The 18,927-nt window shown below is 36.8% G+C and overlaps 1 protein-coding gene across 4 annotated transcripts in view; it reads right to left on the bottom strand.

Moving 5' to 3' along the window:
- The window catches only part of LOC126481186 (exonuclease mut-7 homolog), a 232,865-nt gene that overhangs the window by 52,222 nt on the left and 161,716 nt on the right, over positions 1 to 18,927 (bottom strand). For all 4 annotated transcript variants that reach the window (XM_050104787.1, XM_050104778.1, XM_050104804.1 and 1 more), the window contains exons 12-13: positions 12,239 to 12,370; positions 11,946 to 12,103 (exon numbers count right to left, since the gene is read on the bottom strand). In XM_050104787.1, the coding sequence (XP_049960744.1) occupies positions 11,946 to 12,103; positions 12,239 to 12,370 (290 nt within the window). The remainder of the gene's footprint in view (positions 1 to 11,945; positions 12,104 to 12,238; positions 12,371 to 18,927) is intronic.

Here is an 18,927-nt window from a genome sequence, read left to right as displayed (position 1 = left end):
ATGGAGAAAGACTGCAAACAATATGCGCAACAATGTGCAGCCTGTCAATGGAATAAAGTTAGCCAGCACGCTAGGTCACCACTTTGCACGTTTCTTCCTCCAAATCACAGACTTCAACATGTCCATGCTGAGCTCGTAGGACCTCTCCCACATTGGAAGGATACACCTACTGTATTACAGCCATTAACTGTTTTACATGCTGGCCCGAGGTGTTGCCAATCGCCGATATTACCGTCAAAACAATCATGACTGTGTTCTTATGGGGATGGATCACCCATTTTGGTGCGTCTCTACTAATTACAACAGACCAGGGAAGACAATCTGAGTCATATCTGTTCAAAGCATTCATCATCCTACTGTGTCTGAAGCAGATTGGAATTACAGCTTGCGAACTGGCAGCGAATGGTTTCATTAAACACATGCACCCAAGACATTCAAAGCCTAAGTGATGGGTGCACCAACTACTATCACTGCCAACAGGCTCAAACCAGCTTTCTGCATGCCCTACGCTGGTACATACCCACAGACTGAACAAACACTCCAGCCGCTCCACCATCCATCACAGATCAGCAGCAACCGGTGACAGAGTCTACCTCTAATGTACTATCAGCAGTCTGTGTAGGACCCATTTTCTGATTCAACAGAAAATATTATTGACACTAAGGGGCTGAAGAGCAGTGTTATGTGTAGTGTAGCAGTGTAATGCTATGCACAAGCTATTACTATTTTTAATGGTTATCTTTCGTGCAGTTGCTGACTTACATTTTCTCTTTGTTTTACGTATGTTTTATTCTGTTGTTGAATGTGCTATTAAATGGAGTCATATGAATCATGGTTTTTATGTTGCAGTGAAGTTAATCTACCCAGTGCCGCAACAACTTAAATCTAAGTAGTAACCTGAATGGTGTCAAAGAAAGGTGAGGCTGAAACTCTTCAGGATCAGCTCCACACAGAGAGACATCTCAAATGAGAGCTGGCAATTTGTAGAAAATCACCCACAATATAGAAAGTCCTTAAATCAGAAAATCAATTAAGCTCATTCAACTGAGATTTTTACCACCAGACTTCTTGACTGTGTTAGGGAAAGACTCATCAGTGAAAAATGGTAAAATACGTAAAAACTGCTGGATTTTCTCAACTAACTAGATTAACTGTACAAACGTTTCTTATCATTCAACAAGATAGATATGGGTCATTCGACGTCAAAGGGACCAATATTAACAAATTTCCCCACTTGACCATTTTTAAATCTAATGAAATTTGGTGGGAAGGTTCTATATGGTCTTTGATGGTTATATACCAAATTTCATTCCAGTACCTTCAGTGGTTAAATTCTTAGGGGATTTTAGAGAGGCTACTCACCAGCGCATCAAGTACGAAGGTACAAATGTGCCAAGTTTGCTAGGCTTCTTTAAAAGTTCTAGCAAGCATTTGGTCATTTGCTTTAATATACATAGATAACTTTTTATGCTGAATCACACCATGGTAAAAATACCTAAATATAGATACAAGCCTCTAAAGTGGCTAAAAATTCAACGTGCTATTTTGAGAGCACTGGTTTGACCGACCACTGCTACTTTTCATATGAGCCAATCACACTAAAACTTTGGTAGTTATTCCTACCTATGATGACTATATATCAATCAAATTTTATTAGCACTGGATGCCCAGATGAAAAGATATGCATCTGCAAATTAGGCAAAATTTTCTACGTGCAGATTTTAGGGTATTGGTGGGGGCAATTTCTCAACTGTGTCTTCCTCAATCCTTTTTTTCTTGTCACAGCTGGATACAACATCTTTTAAGCTTTCAAAGCTATGTTGTTTAATTTCTGGATCTTGTATATTGATGAGTAAGAATATCTATCAAAAGTAGGGGAAATGGATTACCGATAAACACAGAAATTAATACAATTTGAAGTTGTAAATCAAAAAATATGTAATTTTAGTGTGTTTTAATAGCATAAGATTTTCCTGTGGTTTAGGGAAAGTAACTTTGCTAATAAGAACTGTTTTTACATAATTTTACAGTACAGAATATAAATATAATAAAACTTCTGAAAATCCCCTTAGGATTATAAAATCCAGAAAATCGTTATGGGATGCTATGTTGCTCTAGAACTTTTTAACCCTACACAGCATTGCCACTCAGTTTACATCGGCATTATAAAGCAGCAATAGTTTTTTAAGGCTATATCCTCACAGCAGTGATACATTGCTGAATCACCACTTTATATTGTTGCTTTCATTACTGGGAATTTTCACAGTGTAAGTCTTCTACGTGGTGTAATCTATGGTGTTGACACTGTACAATCTTAGTGTTGAGTACAGACTGTTTAAATCGTCAATAATCATTGTTGCAGTTGAAGATAAGCACTAAAACAATATGTTTTACTAGCCTAATTTGTATGTTTTATATACAAACAACACTGAATATTGTCTCAAGTCATCACCATTCTATTATGGCAAAAGGGAATTACAATCAGTTGAAATGTCACCAATTGACATGGAGCTTCTTCGGCGTAGGTCTGGGCTTGATTTTACTGAAGATGCCCAGATCTGTTCATATCAGAATACCTTGTTGACTACAAAATTTCAGTTCCTGCAGAAAACTTGCTGCAACCCATTTGGTAAAGAAAAACAAGTAACCAAGAAGGCTTGAACACCAGTAACGACTGCAATGTCTGATAGGTTTAAATTACTGACTAATGAAGTTTTTAAACCTGGTCAGAAAATTTTTACCAAATGTAGACATGAAGTGGCCCAAAAACAATCATCCCACCACAATAAGCAAGAATCACCATCCACTGAAGACATGGATGTTGTTGATGCTTGCTTTACTGCTAACACTTCACTTCACTTCATTATCATCACTTGGAGAATCATCGTTGAAGTTTCATCAAATCACAAAAGGGTTTCAATGGGATACATAAAATGGAAAACTAAGGCAATTGCCACAGCTGCTGGTGTGAGCCAATTAGTTATTGCTCAGATACAAACCGAAGAGTACCAAAAATGTAAAGGTATGAACATCTTAATTGAAGAACTTAAGATTAAGCTTCAGACTTCAAGCAATTGCAGTAATGTTCAAATGTTGACCCTGGTCCCAAATAGCAGGACTACAGAAAAAAATGGCTATAGAATTTTCTGTTTCAACTAAGATGGTGAAGAGGGCTAGGAAACTAAAGATGGCAGATGGGATTTTGGCAACAGCTGCAACCGAAAAGGAGAAAAAGCTCAATGATGGAGTAAAACAAAATGTCCTCCTTTTTTTTTTTTTTTTAAGATGATGAGTTTACTCGTTTACGCCCAGGCAAAAAGGATTGTGTTGCAGTAAGAATAAATGGGCAAAGATTCACAAGCAGAAACGCTTACTCCTTTGTAACAGTAAAGAATTGTTAATTGCTTATTTAAGTGATTTGGAAATCAACTGAGCTTCTCAAAATTTTGTGAGCTCAGGCCGAAATGGTGTAGTACAGTTGGTGCTTCTGGACCACATTCAGTACGCATTTGGCTTCAGCAAGATCCATCCACGATGACTACAAGGATTTGACGAAAAAACTGTAAGCAGTTTGGAATCAAAAGATTGTGCAGATTGCCCAGGAAAAATGCAACTAGAGGCTTTTCTTGAAGACGCTTTTAAGGGCTATGGCCCTGAAGAAACAATGGAATACAAGCAATGGGTCCATGCTAACAGAGACATGTCAGAGGACTGTTCAAGATTGCATGGAGGCATCGACTTCGAAAATTACTGGTTTAAGAAGCCATCACTGTGTCGAACACTGAAGTTTATATCTTAAGATATCTCAAGCAGCTAAAAAGAAATCTTGCAGAAAATGAATAAATTATAACAATGGATTTTGCTGAGAATTTTTCCTTTGTTGCTCAAGATGCTCTGCAAGGATTCCATTGGGAGAATAGTCAGGCCACATTTCATCCATCTGATGTCTATTTTGGTGGCAAAGAATGTCACAGTATTAGCGTTTATGTGGTCAGTGAATGTTCTGTCATAATAGCATTGCTGTCCATGCCTTTCAAATAAAGTTAACAGCTTATTTAAAGACAAAGATTGGAAACAATGAGAACATTTATTACTTCAGTGATGATTCAGCTAACCAATATAAGAATTTCAAAAATTTCATCAATTTATGTCTGCACGAAAAGTATTTTGGCATCACTGCTGAATGGAATTTTTTTGGAACAAGCCACAGTAAATTGCCTTGTGATGGGATTGGGGGGAACAGCAAAAGCACTTGCAGCCCTGTGATGATAGTGCTCCAGGTATAAAGTTTGTTGTGTACCAAAAGAAGAAACTGAAAATATTCACCCTGAGCAAGAAAAAAGGTTTTCCATGGGACATACATATCTGGAACGAGAGAGAACCAATTAATTGTAATCAGCATTCACAATTAATACCTTCGAAGTAGATGAAAAAATTCCAGCGCATTCAATTATAGGTTTATAACCAGAACAGTACGTTGCTTGTATGTAGGGCAATTTTTGGTGGGTTGGAAACGTGTATGAAGTTTCACATGAACAACAAGGCATCTTCATCAGCTTTATGAACTCACACGGTTCTGCTTGTTCCTTCCACTGGCTGATTGCTAAAGACACCTGCTGGATTCTGGAGCAACATATCTTCTTGACTTTAGATGCATCATCAATGTCATCACCAGGAAGACAATACAGTTATCCACAATCTGTCATTGAGAAAATTGTAGAAGTATTTAACCAAAAATGGAACTGACACACTATTATCTTTGTTATGCATATTTGCTGTGTTTTGTACTATAGTTGTTGTTATGGCATGTGTTAAATTATTGTTTGAAAATCACTTATAGCAGTGGTCAGTCAAACCTCGGCTCTCAGAATAGCGCAACAAATTTTTTAGCCACTTTAGAGGCTTTTATCTATATTTAGGTACGGCTAAATAACTGATTTTGGCCATGGTGTGATCAGCATAAAATGTTGTTTGTGTATATTAAAGCGAATGACCAAATGTTTGCTAGAACTTTTAAAAAACCCTAGCAAACTTGGCACATTTGCACCTTCATATGTGATGCAAAGTTTAGTAGCCTCTCATTAAAAGTCCCTAAAAATTCAGTCTCTCAAGATTCTGAATTGAAATTTGGAATGTAATCATTAAAGACCATATAGAACCTCTACAGCAAATTTCATTAGATTTGGAGATGTTCGAATGGGGAGCCATGGTCCCCTTGACATGGCATGACCCATATAACACAAGAAATGGGAATAGAAAGTCACTTTCCAGAAACAATTGAAATATGTGGAGAACAGTCCTCAAAGGAGATTAGAGACTATACTATCACTTTGGAGCAATCTCATGCAAAAAGTTATTGAGAGGAGTAGAAGTTCTCAAGAGTCTGAATAATGTCCGTTTTATGCATATTGGGGAGATTAACACGATAAACACCAGAAATAATTTTAGATCCCGATAGTGAAGTTAGTATTATTTCTCAAGTCAGCTATAAAAAGAGCATACAAAATGGAAAAGACCATCATTTCCAGTAAAGAATATCCAGATTTTGGGCATATAATGTTCATATGGATGTAAGGTAGAGGAACAAACTGTTCTACAATTCAAGATGGGCTCTAAAAATTTTCCAAGAGCTGTTAGTAGTCCCAAATACATAACTATCCTTTCGGAATGGGCTGTATGCAAGAAAACCATGCTACAAAAAAATGTATAAAATGAAGACTATAGAAAACAAAGATGGAAATGTTGGTAACCATCATACAAAAAAAGCCGTGTATGATATAAGCAGGAATATGTGTTATATCGTATGGAAGTGGGAACAGGCAATCAGCTCCAATTCAAAAACCAGAACAGGCAGAACATGAAATGGATCTATGGAATGGGTAGGAGGAGTAAGGCAGACAGAAACTGAAAATAGCCTGTGCAACCATGTTAAGTATGAGTTGTAGTAAATATGGTAACAGTAATATGAAAAACCATATATGCATAATCACTTCTGTTTACAAAAATTTGCTTATACAGAGTGACACAGTAAAACAGGAACATTTTCACAATCCAATAAAACTAGAAGTGACCAAGGAAAGGAATTGCAATTATATTAATTGAAACCTTACAGCTTTTCCATTTACAAAAAATTGATGGCATTTATCATTGTTTAAAAATTACGTCCTTTAGATGGTATCCTCCTACGAATACATTCGTGAAATCTGCTGTTGAGATTCCTCATTGACTGCTGCAACATCTCAGCTGGGATACTGTGAATTGCATCCCGAGTTCTCTGTTTTAACTCATCCAGGGTTCTTGGTTGAGTCGTGTAGACTCTGCTCTTGACACAGCCTTACAAGAAAACATCACAAATGGATAAATCTGGGGATCTAGGAGGCCAAGGAATGTTACCGAATCACAAGATCACACGGTTGCTAAACAATTCTCGCACATATGCCACTGACTGCTGTGTAGTGTGTGATGTCACTCCGTTCTGTTGAAACCAAGCTTCTTGAATGTTTGGAAAGTTGTTCATTGCAGGTGTAATGACAGTTCGTAACATCTCCACGTAACAAGCAGCACTGACAGTTATTGTGTTTCCCGATAATCCCATGTGATGAAACACCACATAGTACTGTCACTTTACTAGTGAGTAAAGGGCGCTCATGAATGTCACTAGGATTTGTGTTTGCCCAGTAATGGTAATTCTGTTTATTCACATAACCTGCGAGATGCAAATGTGCCTCAGCTGACATCCACTTGTTTAGAAATTCATCGTCATTGTTTATTTTTGTTACCATTTGTTGACAGAATCCTAATCGTAACCATAATCATTGTCCTTCAATTGTTGCATCATCTGCAGTTTGTAAGGATGAAATTTTAAATCAAGATGAAGAATTCTGTGAACACTCTTCCGGGACATTCCAACCCCTGCTGCTTGCTTACGAATTAAACGCCATGGGCTCCGTAAGACACACTCGTGTACAACATCAATGTTCGCTAGAGAATACACACTTCTTGGTCATCCTGTTGGTTTCCTCTTGAGGGCAGATCCAGTCTCTTCAAAGTTATTAATCCAACACTTTATCGCGTGTTTCGACAGTATGGCACCATGACTGTCCTAAATTATAAAAATGTCAAAACTCCCTCTGCGCCGCTACCAAACTACCATTGTTTTCACAAAACATTTTTATGGCTAACATAAGCTGTTGTTCGTTCCACTGATTCATCATTACTGAAGTGGCAAACTGTTTACTCGCTAACTGTCATGAACCCACAGTGCTGCCACCTGCCCATGGCTGCCACTACTTATTTCAAGCATTCCCGTAATTCTGTGTCACATTGCAAAATCACATCAATCAGGTAGAGCACAGAAAAACAAGCAGGGAATTTGTTAACTGATAAGAGAATGAATAAGTAGTATTAACAACAGCACATTTATATCTTATTAATAATAATAATAATAATAATAATAATAATAATAATTCCCATGGAGGCCTGGGAAAAGAATAGGCCTCCGGTATGTTCTGCCAGTCGTAAAAGGCGACGAAAAGAACAAACCACTAATAGGGCTAACCCCCCTTTTAGTGTGATTACTTGGTTCAGGACAGAACTAAAGAAGCCTCGGACAAGCGCCGTCATGGTCGGGGACGACGCTTGAACCCTATGCCCGCCCACAATGGTAACGACACTGCTAGCCAACTGGAAAATGATTTAAATCCAAATAGAGGTGTTTTGCAGGATATGCTTCCAGCAACCACCCTAGAAGGAAAACAAAGACAGAGGATGAGATGGTCAGATGAAGTTAATCGACACCTCATGTTCTGTTATTACCAAGCAACAAACCTAGGAACCAACACAACTGGATACAGATCACAAGTATACACAACATTTATTACTAGATACCCAGAATTAAAATTTTTAACAGAACAACGACTAGCTGATCAGATCCGTGTAATAATAAGAAATAACAGGATACCCCAGTCAGAATTAGAAAACATCAAACAACAAGTACAACAAATACCGGAACAAAATAATGTGCAATCAGAAGAAGAAGAAGAAAATACAGTAATGGATTCAAACATCCCAGAGCAAACAAACAAAGACCAACACGCATCAATTAAACAATCAGAGGAAAACGAAATCTTAAGACAGCCACCAGAACAAGCACAAATAGAACACGAAGAGACACACGTGTTAGATATAGAAGAGAAATTTCAGCTGACATATATAGAATACAAAGACACAAATACAGACATCAGACCATTCTTGCATAGACCGCCAAATAACCCACAAGTCGAAACAACAATAAAAACTATCAACACAATCATACACAACAAAATAAATGAAAATACAACTATGGAAGAGTCACAACTACTGGTTTATATAGGAGCACTCACTACACTAAATATACACTCTAGGCAGAGATCAGAACAAACCAACACACAGAAGAAACCCACAAAACCAGCATGGCAACACAGGCTACAGATCAGAATAGAAAAACTGAGAAAAGACATTGGACAGCTAACACAATTTATAAGAAATGAAATATCAGACAAAAAACGAAAAAGGTTAGGTAAAATCTCACAACAAGAAGCAATAGAGCAATTAGATGAAAAGAAGCAGAAATTACAAGCACTGGCCAAACGACTTAGAAGATACAAAAAAAGTGAAAATAGAAGGAAACAAAACCAAACATTCAACACAAACCAAAAGAGATTTTACCAAACAATAGATAACACACACATTAAAATAGACAATCCACCAAACATAACAGACATGGAACACTTCTGGAGCAACATATGGTCAAACCCGGTACAACATAACAGGCATGCACGGTGGATAGAAGCAGAAACAGACACATACAAGATGATACCACAAATGCCTGAAGTGATAATTTTGCAACATGAAGTCACCCAAGCAATTAATTCTACTCACAATTGAAAAGCTCCTGGAAATGATAAAATAGCAAATTACTGGCTAAAGAAGTTCACCTCAACACATTCACATCTAACTAAACTATTTGGTCTTTAAATATGTCTGCTTGTGTCTGTATGTGTGGATGGATATGTGCGTGTGTGCGAGTGTATACCTGTCCTTTTTTCCCCCTAAGGTAAGTCTTTCCGCTCCCGGGATTGGAATGACTCCTTACCCTCTCCCTTAAAACCCACTTCCTTTCGTCTTCCCCCCTCCTTCCCTCTTTCCTGATGAGGCAACAGTTTGTTGCGAAAGCTTGAATTTTGTGTGTATGTTTGTGTTTGTTTGTGTGTCTATCGACCTGCCAGCGCTTTCGTTCGGTAAGTCACCTCATCTTTGTTTTTATATATAAATTATTTAACAGTTACATTGCAGACCCATACACATTCCCTGATACACTTACACACGGAATAACATATCTGAAACCTAAAGATCAAGCAGACACAGCGAACCCAGCTAAATATCGCCCCATAACATGCCTACCAACAATCTACAAAATATTAACTTCAGTCATTACACAGAAATTAATGACACATACAACACAGAACAAAATTATAAATGAAGAACAAAAAGGCTGCTGCAAAGGAGCATGAGGATGTAAAGAGCAACTGATAATAGATGCAGAGGTGACTTATCAAGCTAAAACTAAACAAAGGTCGCTACACTACGCATACATTGATTACCAAAAAGCTTTTGATAGTGTACCCCACTCATGGTTACTACAAATATTGGAAATATACAAAGTAGATCCTAAATTGATACAGTTCCTAAACATAGTAATGAAAAATTGGAAAACCACACTTAATATCCAAACAAATTCAAATAATATCACATCACAGCCAATACAGATTAAGCGTGGAATATACCAAGGAGACTCATTAAGTCCTTTCTGGTTCTGCCTTGCTCTGAACCCACTATCCAACATGCTAAATAATACAAATTATGGATATAATATTACCGGAACATACCCACACAAAATCACAAAAAATGGCTCTGAGCACTATGCGACTTAACTTCTGAGGTCATCAGTCGCCTAGAACTTAGAACTAATCAAACCTAACTAACCTAAGGACATCACACACATCCATGCCCGAGGCAGGATTCGAACCTGCGACCGTAGCGGTCACGCGGTTCCAGACTGAAGCGCCTTTAACCGCACGGCCACTCCGGCCGGCACACACAAAATCACACATTTGCTATACATGGATGATCTAAAACTACTGGCAGCAACCAATCAACAACTCAACCAATTACTAAAGATAACAGAAGGATTCAGCAATGATATAAATATTTTTGGAACAGACAAATGTAAGAAAAATAGCATAGTCAAGGGAAAACACACTAAACAAGAAGATTACATATTGAATAACCACAGTGACTCCATAGAAGCGATGGAAAAAACAGATGCCTATAAATATCTAGGATAAAGACAAAAAATAGGAATAGATAATACAAATATTAAAGAAGAACTAAAAGAAAAATATAGACAAAGGCTAACAAAAATACTGAAAACAGAATTGACAGCAAGAAACAAGACAAAAGCTATAAATACTTATGCTATACCAATATTGACCTACTCATTTGGAGTAGTGAAATGGAGTAACACAGACCTAGAAGCACTCAATACACTTACACGATCACAATGCCACAAATATAGAATACATCACATACATTCAGCAACAGAAAGATTCACATTAAGCAGAAAGGAAGGAGGAAGGGGATTCATCGACATAAAAAACCTACATTATGGACAGGTAGACAATTTAAGAAAATTCTTTCTAGAACGAGCAGAAACTAGCAAAATACACAAAGCAATCACTCATATAAATACATCGGCTACACCACTGCAATTTCATAACCACCTTTACAACCCTTTAGATCACGTAACATCAACAGATACGAAGAAAGTAAATTGGAAAAAGAAAACACTACATGGCAAGCACCCGTATCATCTACTACAGCCACACATCGATCAAGACGCATCCAACACATGGCTAAGAAAAGGCAATATATACAGTGAGACGGAAGGATTCATGATTGCAATACAGGATCAAACAATAAACACCAGATATTACAGCAAGCATATTATTAAAGATCCCAATACCACAACAGATAAATGCAGACTTTGCAAACAACAAATAGAAACAGTAGATCACATCACAAGTGGATGTACAATACTAGCAAATACAGAATACCCCAGAAGACATGACAATGTAGCAAAAATAATACATCAACAGCTTGCCTTACAACATAAACTTATAAAACAACACGTTCCCACATACAAGTATGCACCACAAAATGTACTGGAGAATGATGAATACAAATTATACTGGAACAGAACCATTACAACAGATAAAACAACACCACATAACAAACCTGACATCATACTCACCAATAAAAAGAAGAAATTAACACAACTAATCGAAATATCCATACCCAATACAACAAATATACAAAAGAAAACAGGAGAAAAAATTGAAAAATACATCCAACTGGCTGAGGAAGTCAAGGACATGTGGCATCAGAATAAAGTTGACATTACACCAATTATACTATCAACTACAGCAGTCATACCACACAATATCCACCAGTACATCAATACAATACAGCTACATCCAAACTTGTATATACAATTACAGAAATCCGTAAGTATTGATACATGTTCAATTACCCGAAAGTTCCTAAATGCAATATAACATATACCGTACAGTTAAAAGGAAGTGACGCTTGATCAAGGTCCGCATCACGTCCCATTTTTTAACCAGACTTAACGTCTGAGAAAGTAAAGAAATAATAATAATAATAATAATACAAGAGTGAAAGTAGTTGGAGGACATGAAACTTACCAGAATTAAGAGCTTATTATAACATTATAATAATGTTTTATACATTTCAGTACTTCAAGTATATCAGGGTAATTTGTCAAACAATCTACACAATTTAAAACTGTCAACAGCTACATCTGATAATGCACAATACAAACTTACAATTTCCTTTTGAGTCTTCTTAGTAGATTTTGGAACCTTCTTAGGTGACTTCAACATTTGTATTATGCTATTACATATTTCCAAGAATGGAATACCTTGTTCTGCACAACACTGTTCCATCACATCAAAAACTTCCAACAGGCAGTAAGCATCCAATGCTGACCATGCAACATGAGAAAAAATATATACAGACAACTAGCCTAAAAAAAATAATATTTGTTACAGAAAACATAAAATTAAATGAATAGTGTTATATCCAAAGAAAAGCAGGAAAAACCTAGAGAAATCTGTACCTGCATATACTAGTTGTCCTCTACGCAGCGGCCTCTGCTCCCAGTTGGAAAACTGATCAGATTTGTCTAAAGGATGTCCTTTGCACAATTCCACTAACCGGGACAAACTCTCCCCACTTGTGTTTTCACTTCCTAGAAATACACCAAATTCTTGTTACCAAAGTTTAAGGTCAATTATATCACATAGGAAATACACTGATTGTCCTACAGTGCTCTTTTGTTGTTACTCCATTCTGAACTTTAAATTGTTTACAAGAGATTAAAAACCAACAAAATTATGTTTATTTAATGAAGAATTTTTCTAAGAAACTCAAATATCTAAGTTTAAGGTTTCTTGAAGTACATCATGCCAATTTCTTCTGTCCTGAACTTTTCCCAGCAGACTTTCGAGGTTGGAACTCATTACTTCTTTGCCACCTCATCCTTTGCCACCCTCTTCACCTCGTGCCTTCTTCTCCAACATTTACATCTTTTCCAGCAATCATGTATTCTTAATATGTGCCCAAAGTAGGGGCAGTATCAGACCTTCACAGAGCAATCTGGTTTTATTTGCTGTGATACTGCCTTATACATTTTCTTTGTAGTCCATGGAACTCTATTGTGTTTCCTTGAACACCACAATTCAAAAGTGCCTAGCCCATGCCATTCAGCTTTCCTTATGATCGAAGTTTCACATTCATACATAACAGCTGAAAAAACCATAACCCTTACTATAAGGATCTTTGTTGTTGAAGTTATGTCTCCACTCCTTAAAGCATTGTCACAGTTGGACATTGTCTTCCTGTCAAGTAAGAAGCGCCTTTTGATTTTGTGGCACCACCAGCAGCAATCAGGGAGTTGAGATAACTGAATGTATAAACTACCTCCATTGGTTCACCTCCTATATACCATGGAATGGTAGGTTTAGTTCCCATAATTTTTGTTTTCTTCACTTTCAGGATTAGACTAGCCTTTGCACTTTCTTGTTTCACTTTCAGTAAGAGGTTTTATTCTTTTAGCTCCTCTTCACTTTCTGCCATCAGTATGGTAACACCCGCATATCGAAGATAATTCGTATTATCCCAACTATTTTAATTCTGGTTTCTTCTTCATGCAGGCTTGCCATACTCATTTCTGAATTTTGACGCATTTAGTTGTTCTATATATGGTTTTCACCAAGGCTTCCTGGCCAAAGTATTTCCATATGAAATGACTGAGATGATCTATCTACAATACAGCAAATTACTTGTGTGGGACTGCTGTATCCAGATCAAGGCACCAGCGGTGATGTCACATTGTGCCACAAATTTGGTGACATACAGTATCAATTAAAGGTGTGTTCACATGATGCCTTTCTTCTCTTCCATCTCGTGCACGTGTTTACGCTTACATTTCCAACAACGCAACTACTCATGCATTTGTGCATGTGTTATTTCCTTGACATGCAGGCTGTGCCTGAAAGTGCTTTGCTTCTGAGCTTCAGAGGGAATCTCTTGCGCTGTTTGGAAGATGACAGGCAGTTGGGGCTCATGTGTGTTTCCTTGTGTAGTATGTTGAGGTTATGTTTTAAGGCAATTATGTGCAACACTGTTGACTTCAAAGAAAGCACATACAAAATTTTAGATGATTATAGACAAATAAAAGACATATAGAATGCTGCTCCTGAAGATTGTTTGAACAGAAATTTGAGATGCTATCCCCTGAGTGTCAAGTATTAGGTAAAAAGTTTCTGATCATGTCATTGCAAATAATAAGATTTTCTCAAAGTAAGAAAAGTGAGACGAGGCCTTCAAAGTTATGAAAAGAGAATATGAAAACAGTAGGCAAATATACAAATTATGGTGCCATAATAGCACTACAATTGTGGAGCCTCATGTCGGAACAGAAGAAGAGAGAGAGAGAGCAGATGGTGCTCCTCAACAAAATACTAGGAATTGAAAAGAACACTGAACAAGCATCCATTTTAGTGGATTCTGTGGTCTATTGGAATTACTAAATTTGTTGACTATGAGAATGTTAGCCTATATACAATATCTTTTAATTGAAGTTGTGTAAATGATTTTTCACAAAACAAAATACAATTAACCATCACTGGCCGACAAAGAATCTCCCTTAAGTGTTTCTCAGTTTCAGGAATAATCACTGAAATTCTTTGTTTAGAAATACAAAATGTGTATACAAGTCACCAGTTATGAGTTAATAAAATGTTATTGCCAACCTTAATCACTACAGTTTCCCAAGGAGAAAAATCTTACATCTCACTGCAACCACTTCTGGAAATTTGCAGACAAAACATTGCCATCACCTTGTATTTCTCGTACCTCTTGTTATTTAGTTACTGTTTTGCCCAGATTCACCTTGTGCATTTTTTCTGTTGCCTTTCATCACAATAAACACAGCACAAATTGACCAGCAAAGAAACGGATGCAAAGCAGACTGCTTGAACAATGGTGCATTGTGCTGACATGAAAATACACATGCATACCTGCATTCTTTCTACTAATTTTTGTGCACACTTTTGTTCCCATGTGTTAGAGATTGGTCATGTGAAAAGACACAATGTGTGGACCCATCTTGATGGTAACTTATGAAGGCCTTGGGCAAAATATTTTGGTAAAACATATGTTAGATTCCACCGCACATAAAAATTTCTTAACACCCTTTCAGTGTGCTAATACTCAGTTACAGGGCACAGCAACATAATAACTCATAGATACAGCCTCATCTGACAGTTTCATTAGTAGATTATCTACTTGCATGTATGCATTGTTTATGCAAAGAAATTATAAATGCAACATTATTTCTCACCTGAAGGAATAACGGTAAACATGATGTAAAGATAAGCACAGCAACAACTCTCTCATTATTAAACTTGGGAGTGAAACTCTTCCAAGGAGAGATCCCCAGTGGTGGGACTGACTTTTTTGAAATTATCTACACTGTTATGTAAATTAAGACCCCAGATATCACACACTGAAGCAATTCATTCTGGTGGGCCCTCACTTGTAAGCAATTCATGCAAACAATTTCAGAATGTTATGTGACACACTATAGCATTAAAAAAGTTGCATCAAATAGTCTAGTTGTATGATGTGATGCAGGAGGTTGTGGGTCCAAACCTCACCTTTTTATTTTTAAATCCTCCTAAAAAGACTGTTGATCATTTTTATTCAGTTAATTGATTTAAATGTAATTTTTTGTTTCCATTCCTTTGTCACATCATTTGAATCATAACAACAACTTCTTCGTTTGCTCTCATTTTTCTCTCCATCATTCTTTTTCCACTCGAAATCTTTGTTCATGAGTTTTTAATTAATTGTATACATTAATTTCTATTTCATTTCTTTTCTGTTATCACCCTGTTTTTTCATATACATTATTGCATACATTGTATCTATTTTAATTTTGCTTTCGTTATTCTTATAAACCCTTCATTCATTTAAAAGTTCATTTGCATTATTTTGTCCACAGTGCAATAAGAATTTATGTTATGTTTTAAATGTTTGTATGATGATTACCATGCAAAAAAATTGCACATCTGGTAACAAAAAATACATTTTTCACACCACTGTACAGTCAATATAAATAGATTGGTCTTTTGGTTTCTAAGTAACAGATTGGAATTTTCAAATAATTGAATATTGTAATAGATAAATGTAATTATATTCATAGTCACAAAAATTCTGATTGAAAAAAGAAATATATAAGAAAAAATGGAACAAATGGAAAAAGTTCATACAGTGATTAAAATAATGTGACAAAGGAAAAGATATAAAAAATTACATTTAAACCAATTAACTGAATAAAAGTAATGATCCAAGTCATTTCAATGAAGATTTACCTTTATAGGAAAACTTACTATACCTAACAAGATTTGAACCCACAACCTCTTGCATGGAAAGCTATTATGGGATTAAGACTGGGCGATCTAGCAGTGAGATGCCCGAGTCAACCAGTAAAGTATGTGTGGGAGTCTGTGAATATGCCTGCTCTCATCTTGGAAGATTAGCATATCCACAGTATTATCATCACGAAGATGTATAATAAAGAGCATCACTTGGTCACCAAGAATATTGAAAGAAACATCTTGGTTCAAGCAGTTCTTCAGGCTTTCCTGGCGACATGTTGACATGTTAAAGGATCAGGTCTTCTGCTGCTTGTTTGCACACGATATTTTAATGACAGGACTCACTGTTTCTTCAGGAGCTCTCTGAATTTGGCAGAAGATCCGATTATTCAACATCTTGGTACATGTTCACAGTAATCAGAAGGAATGAGCCAAAGTCGTGGAATGAAAGCACTCCAAAAACCTTATAGAACCACACCCTCCACCCATTGCAATTTAAATGCAACATTGGATGCACCCACTTGCAACATTCACAAATAGGCAAAACGATGACTTGTCTGATCATACTACATCCTTCACCTGTCAGCTACTGTCCTGTTTCTGTGTTGCTTGGTTTCCTGAAGATGCGAAGCTTAATGTGCCACTGTGAGTACTGGTCTTTTCTGAGGTACTCAACTCCAAATGTCCGTTGTGTGAAGTTCCCTTTGCAATGTTTGGACAAAAAGTGGTTGTGATGGACCTGCAATCACAAACATCAGTAATTTCTGTTGGGCTGAAAGCTGAATGTCATAGACAAGAAGTGATACTCATCTCTCCACTCACTGTCAGGTTGGATCCTTTTATGATGTCTCTTTTTATGCCAAGATACGTGGCTGCGAATGAAACCATTCCTTGTAGATATGATGGACATTGTGCATTGATACACTAACAAATCAGGAAACTTCATTCACAGTCTGCTCATAAGTATGTCCAAACATATCTCCTTTTTGTCATTGTGTCATGTCTCCACATTGGCCCATTTTATTATGCTGATTTCATATAACCATCTGGCACGTACACGCCACTTCACTGCCATAATTTACGTCACTGGTGGAGGATCACATGAATAACTGCTACCAACTGCAGACAATCTACAGTGCTCCAAACTTAGCAGCATTTTTTTTTAGGTGGGTGGAGGGAGGGAGGGGTCTGAATAATTCTGTCCAGTGAGCTTACTTTTCCTGTTATAACATTTGATAGCTTGAAGTTTATGTGTACATCCAAATTTCACTTTCCTGGTTTCTCTCTTTGTCTGGAAAAATATGGCCCTTCACTTACATGCATCTTTTCATATAGTTGTATGTGTAAGCAATAGAATACAACAATGCTGGTAACTAGCAGATATTTCTTTTTTATAGTGTCGGTACTTACCAACAAGTAAATGTCACTGTTTGGTAAGTTGATTAATTTTTCCATAAGTGTATTCCAAAACACACACACACACACACACACACACACACACACACACACACACACACACGCGCGCGCGCGCGTGCAGTCTTTCTTGCATTAGCATACATGGTTTTTGTATTTCTACCCGATTGCATCACAACTATTTTTCTTCTCCTCCTCCTCCATTATTTTCACACCCTTCCAACATATGTTCATTACAACATCACACATAAACTGTTCCACATGTTTTCATAGAGGAGGAAATGGAGTTCCGTATTTCAAAGATGTGGCATCCTTCCAATCATAGGTAAGACGGGAACATCTAACTGAAAATGTGAGTTTGTTAGATGCTAAGAATCTTACTAGTCATTATGAGATGGAAACACTGATCTTCCCTGACAACCCTGAAGCCACATCACATGAAAAGTTAGGGTCTTAGTGGAACAAATGATATATGAAAAGGATACAAACAAAAAGACTAAGTGAAAGATGTTTACATACTGGATAAATATCTGAATCAATTTTTTAACAAAGCAGTGAAAAGACAATGTTTATGTTAAATCACAATATTCAAACTGTCACTGGACCTTGTCTCTACAGCACAACATAAAATTTGTTTATTACATTGATCTGAATTTTTCCGCAATAGTACCCTCTGTCGTGTTATAAACTAGTTAATTTGCACTTTTTCTCACAACTGATAAAGATGATGTGATTTTGAATAAGAGAAGGAGGGGGGGGGGGTGAGAGAGAGAGAGAGAGAGAGAGAGAGAGAGAGAGAGAGAGAGAGAGAGAGAGAGAGAGAAGCATATGTTATCACTATCGTGTTCCTTCCTTGCTTAAAACTGACTCCTGGTACACACTGGCACACATTTCAACAGGTACTATACACAAGTACAAAGTCATACTCAAGAACAGCTTGATGCTACTCAATCCAAAGATCAAAGAACATAACTGTACATAGTTGACATACTTTATACTTCATATTACAGTGAGGATTCGTAAACCTGTCCTAGTGAAATATCTGCAAACAACACCAATATCATGAAACTATAATTTTAGGTTATCTGTAATATGATTCTTGGAACTTGTGTTTATGTAAACTAAAATTACCAATATCAAGAAACACTTTAAGGAAGCAAGCAAAACTTCCAAAAGAATTTGTGGTGCACTTCCCGTGAACCAAGTTGATGTTTCCTCAAGGTAGGTGATTCCACACGATGCGTAAAAACTCATGCCAATTGGAGCTGACGTGTGTTTAATAATTACACTTCATGCACGGCAACGAAAGTTTCACAAATCTGTAGTTTCATAAGTTTTGAGTATTAGTTTTGATGATACTTTGTGTTAGTCAAAATATTTTAAGCCATTGCAAATGATGGTTGTGGACTTAGTACTCAATAAACCTTTTTTGGGGTCAGAAGCTGGCCTC

The sequence above is a fragment of the Schistocerca serialis genome, chromosome 1, assembly GCF_023864345.2.
Source record: "Schistocerca serialis cubense isolate TAMUIC-IGC-003099 chromosome 1, iqSchSeri2.2, whole genome shotgun sequence".
Lineage (NCBI taxonomy): Eukaryota > Metazoa > Arthropoda > Insecta > Orthoptera > Acrididae > Schistocerca > Schistocerca serialis.
The sequence above is the reverse complement of the archived record's forward strand: the minus strand, read 5'-3'. Positions and strand labels throughout refer to the sequence as shown.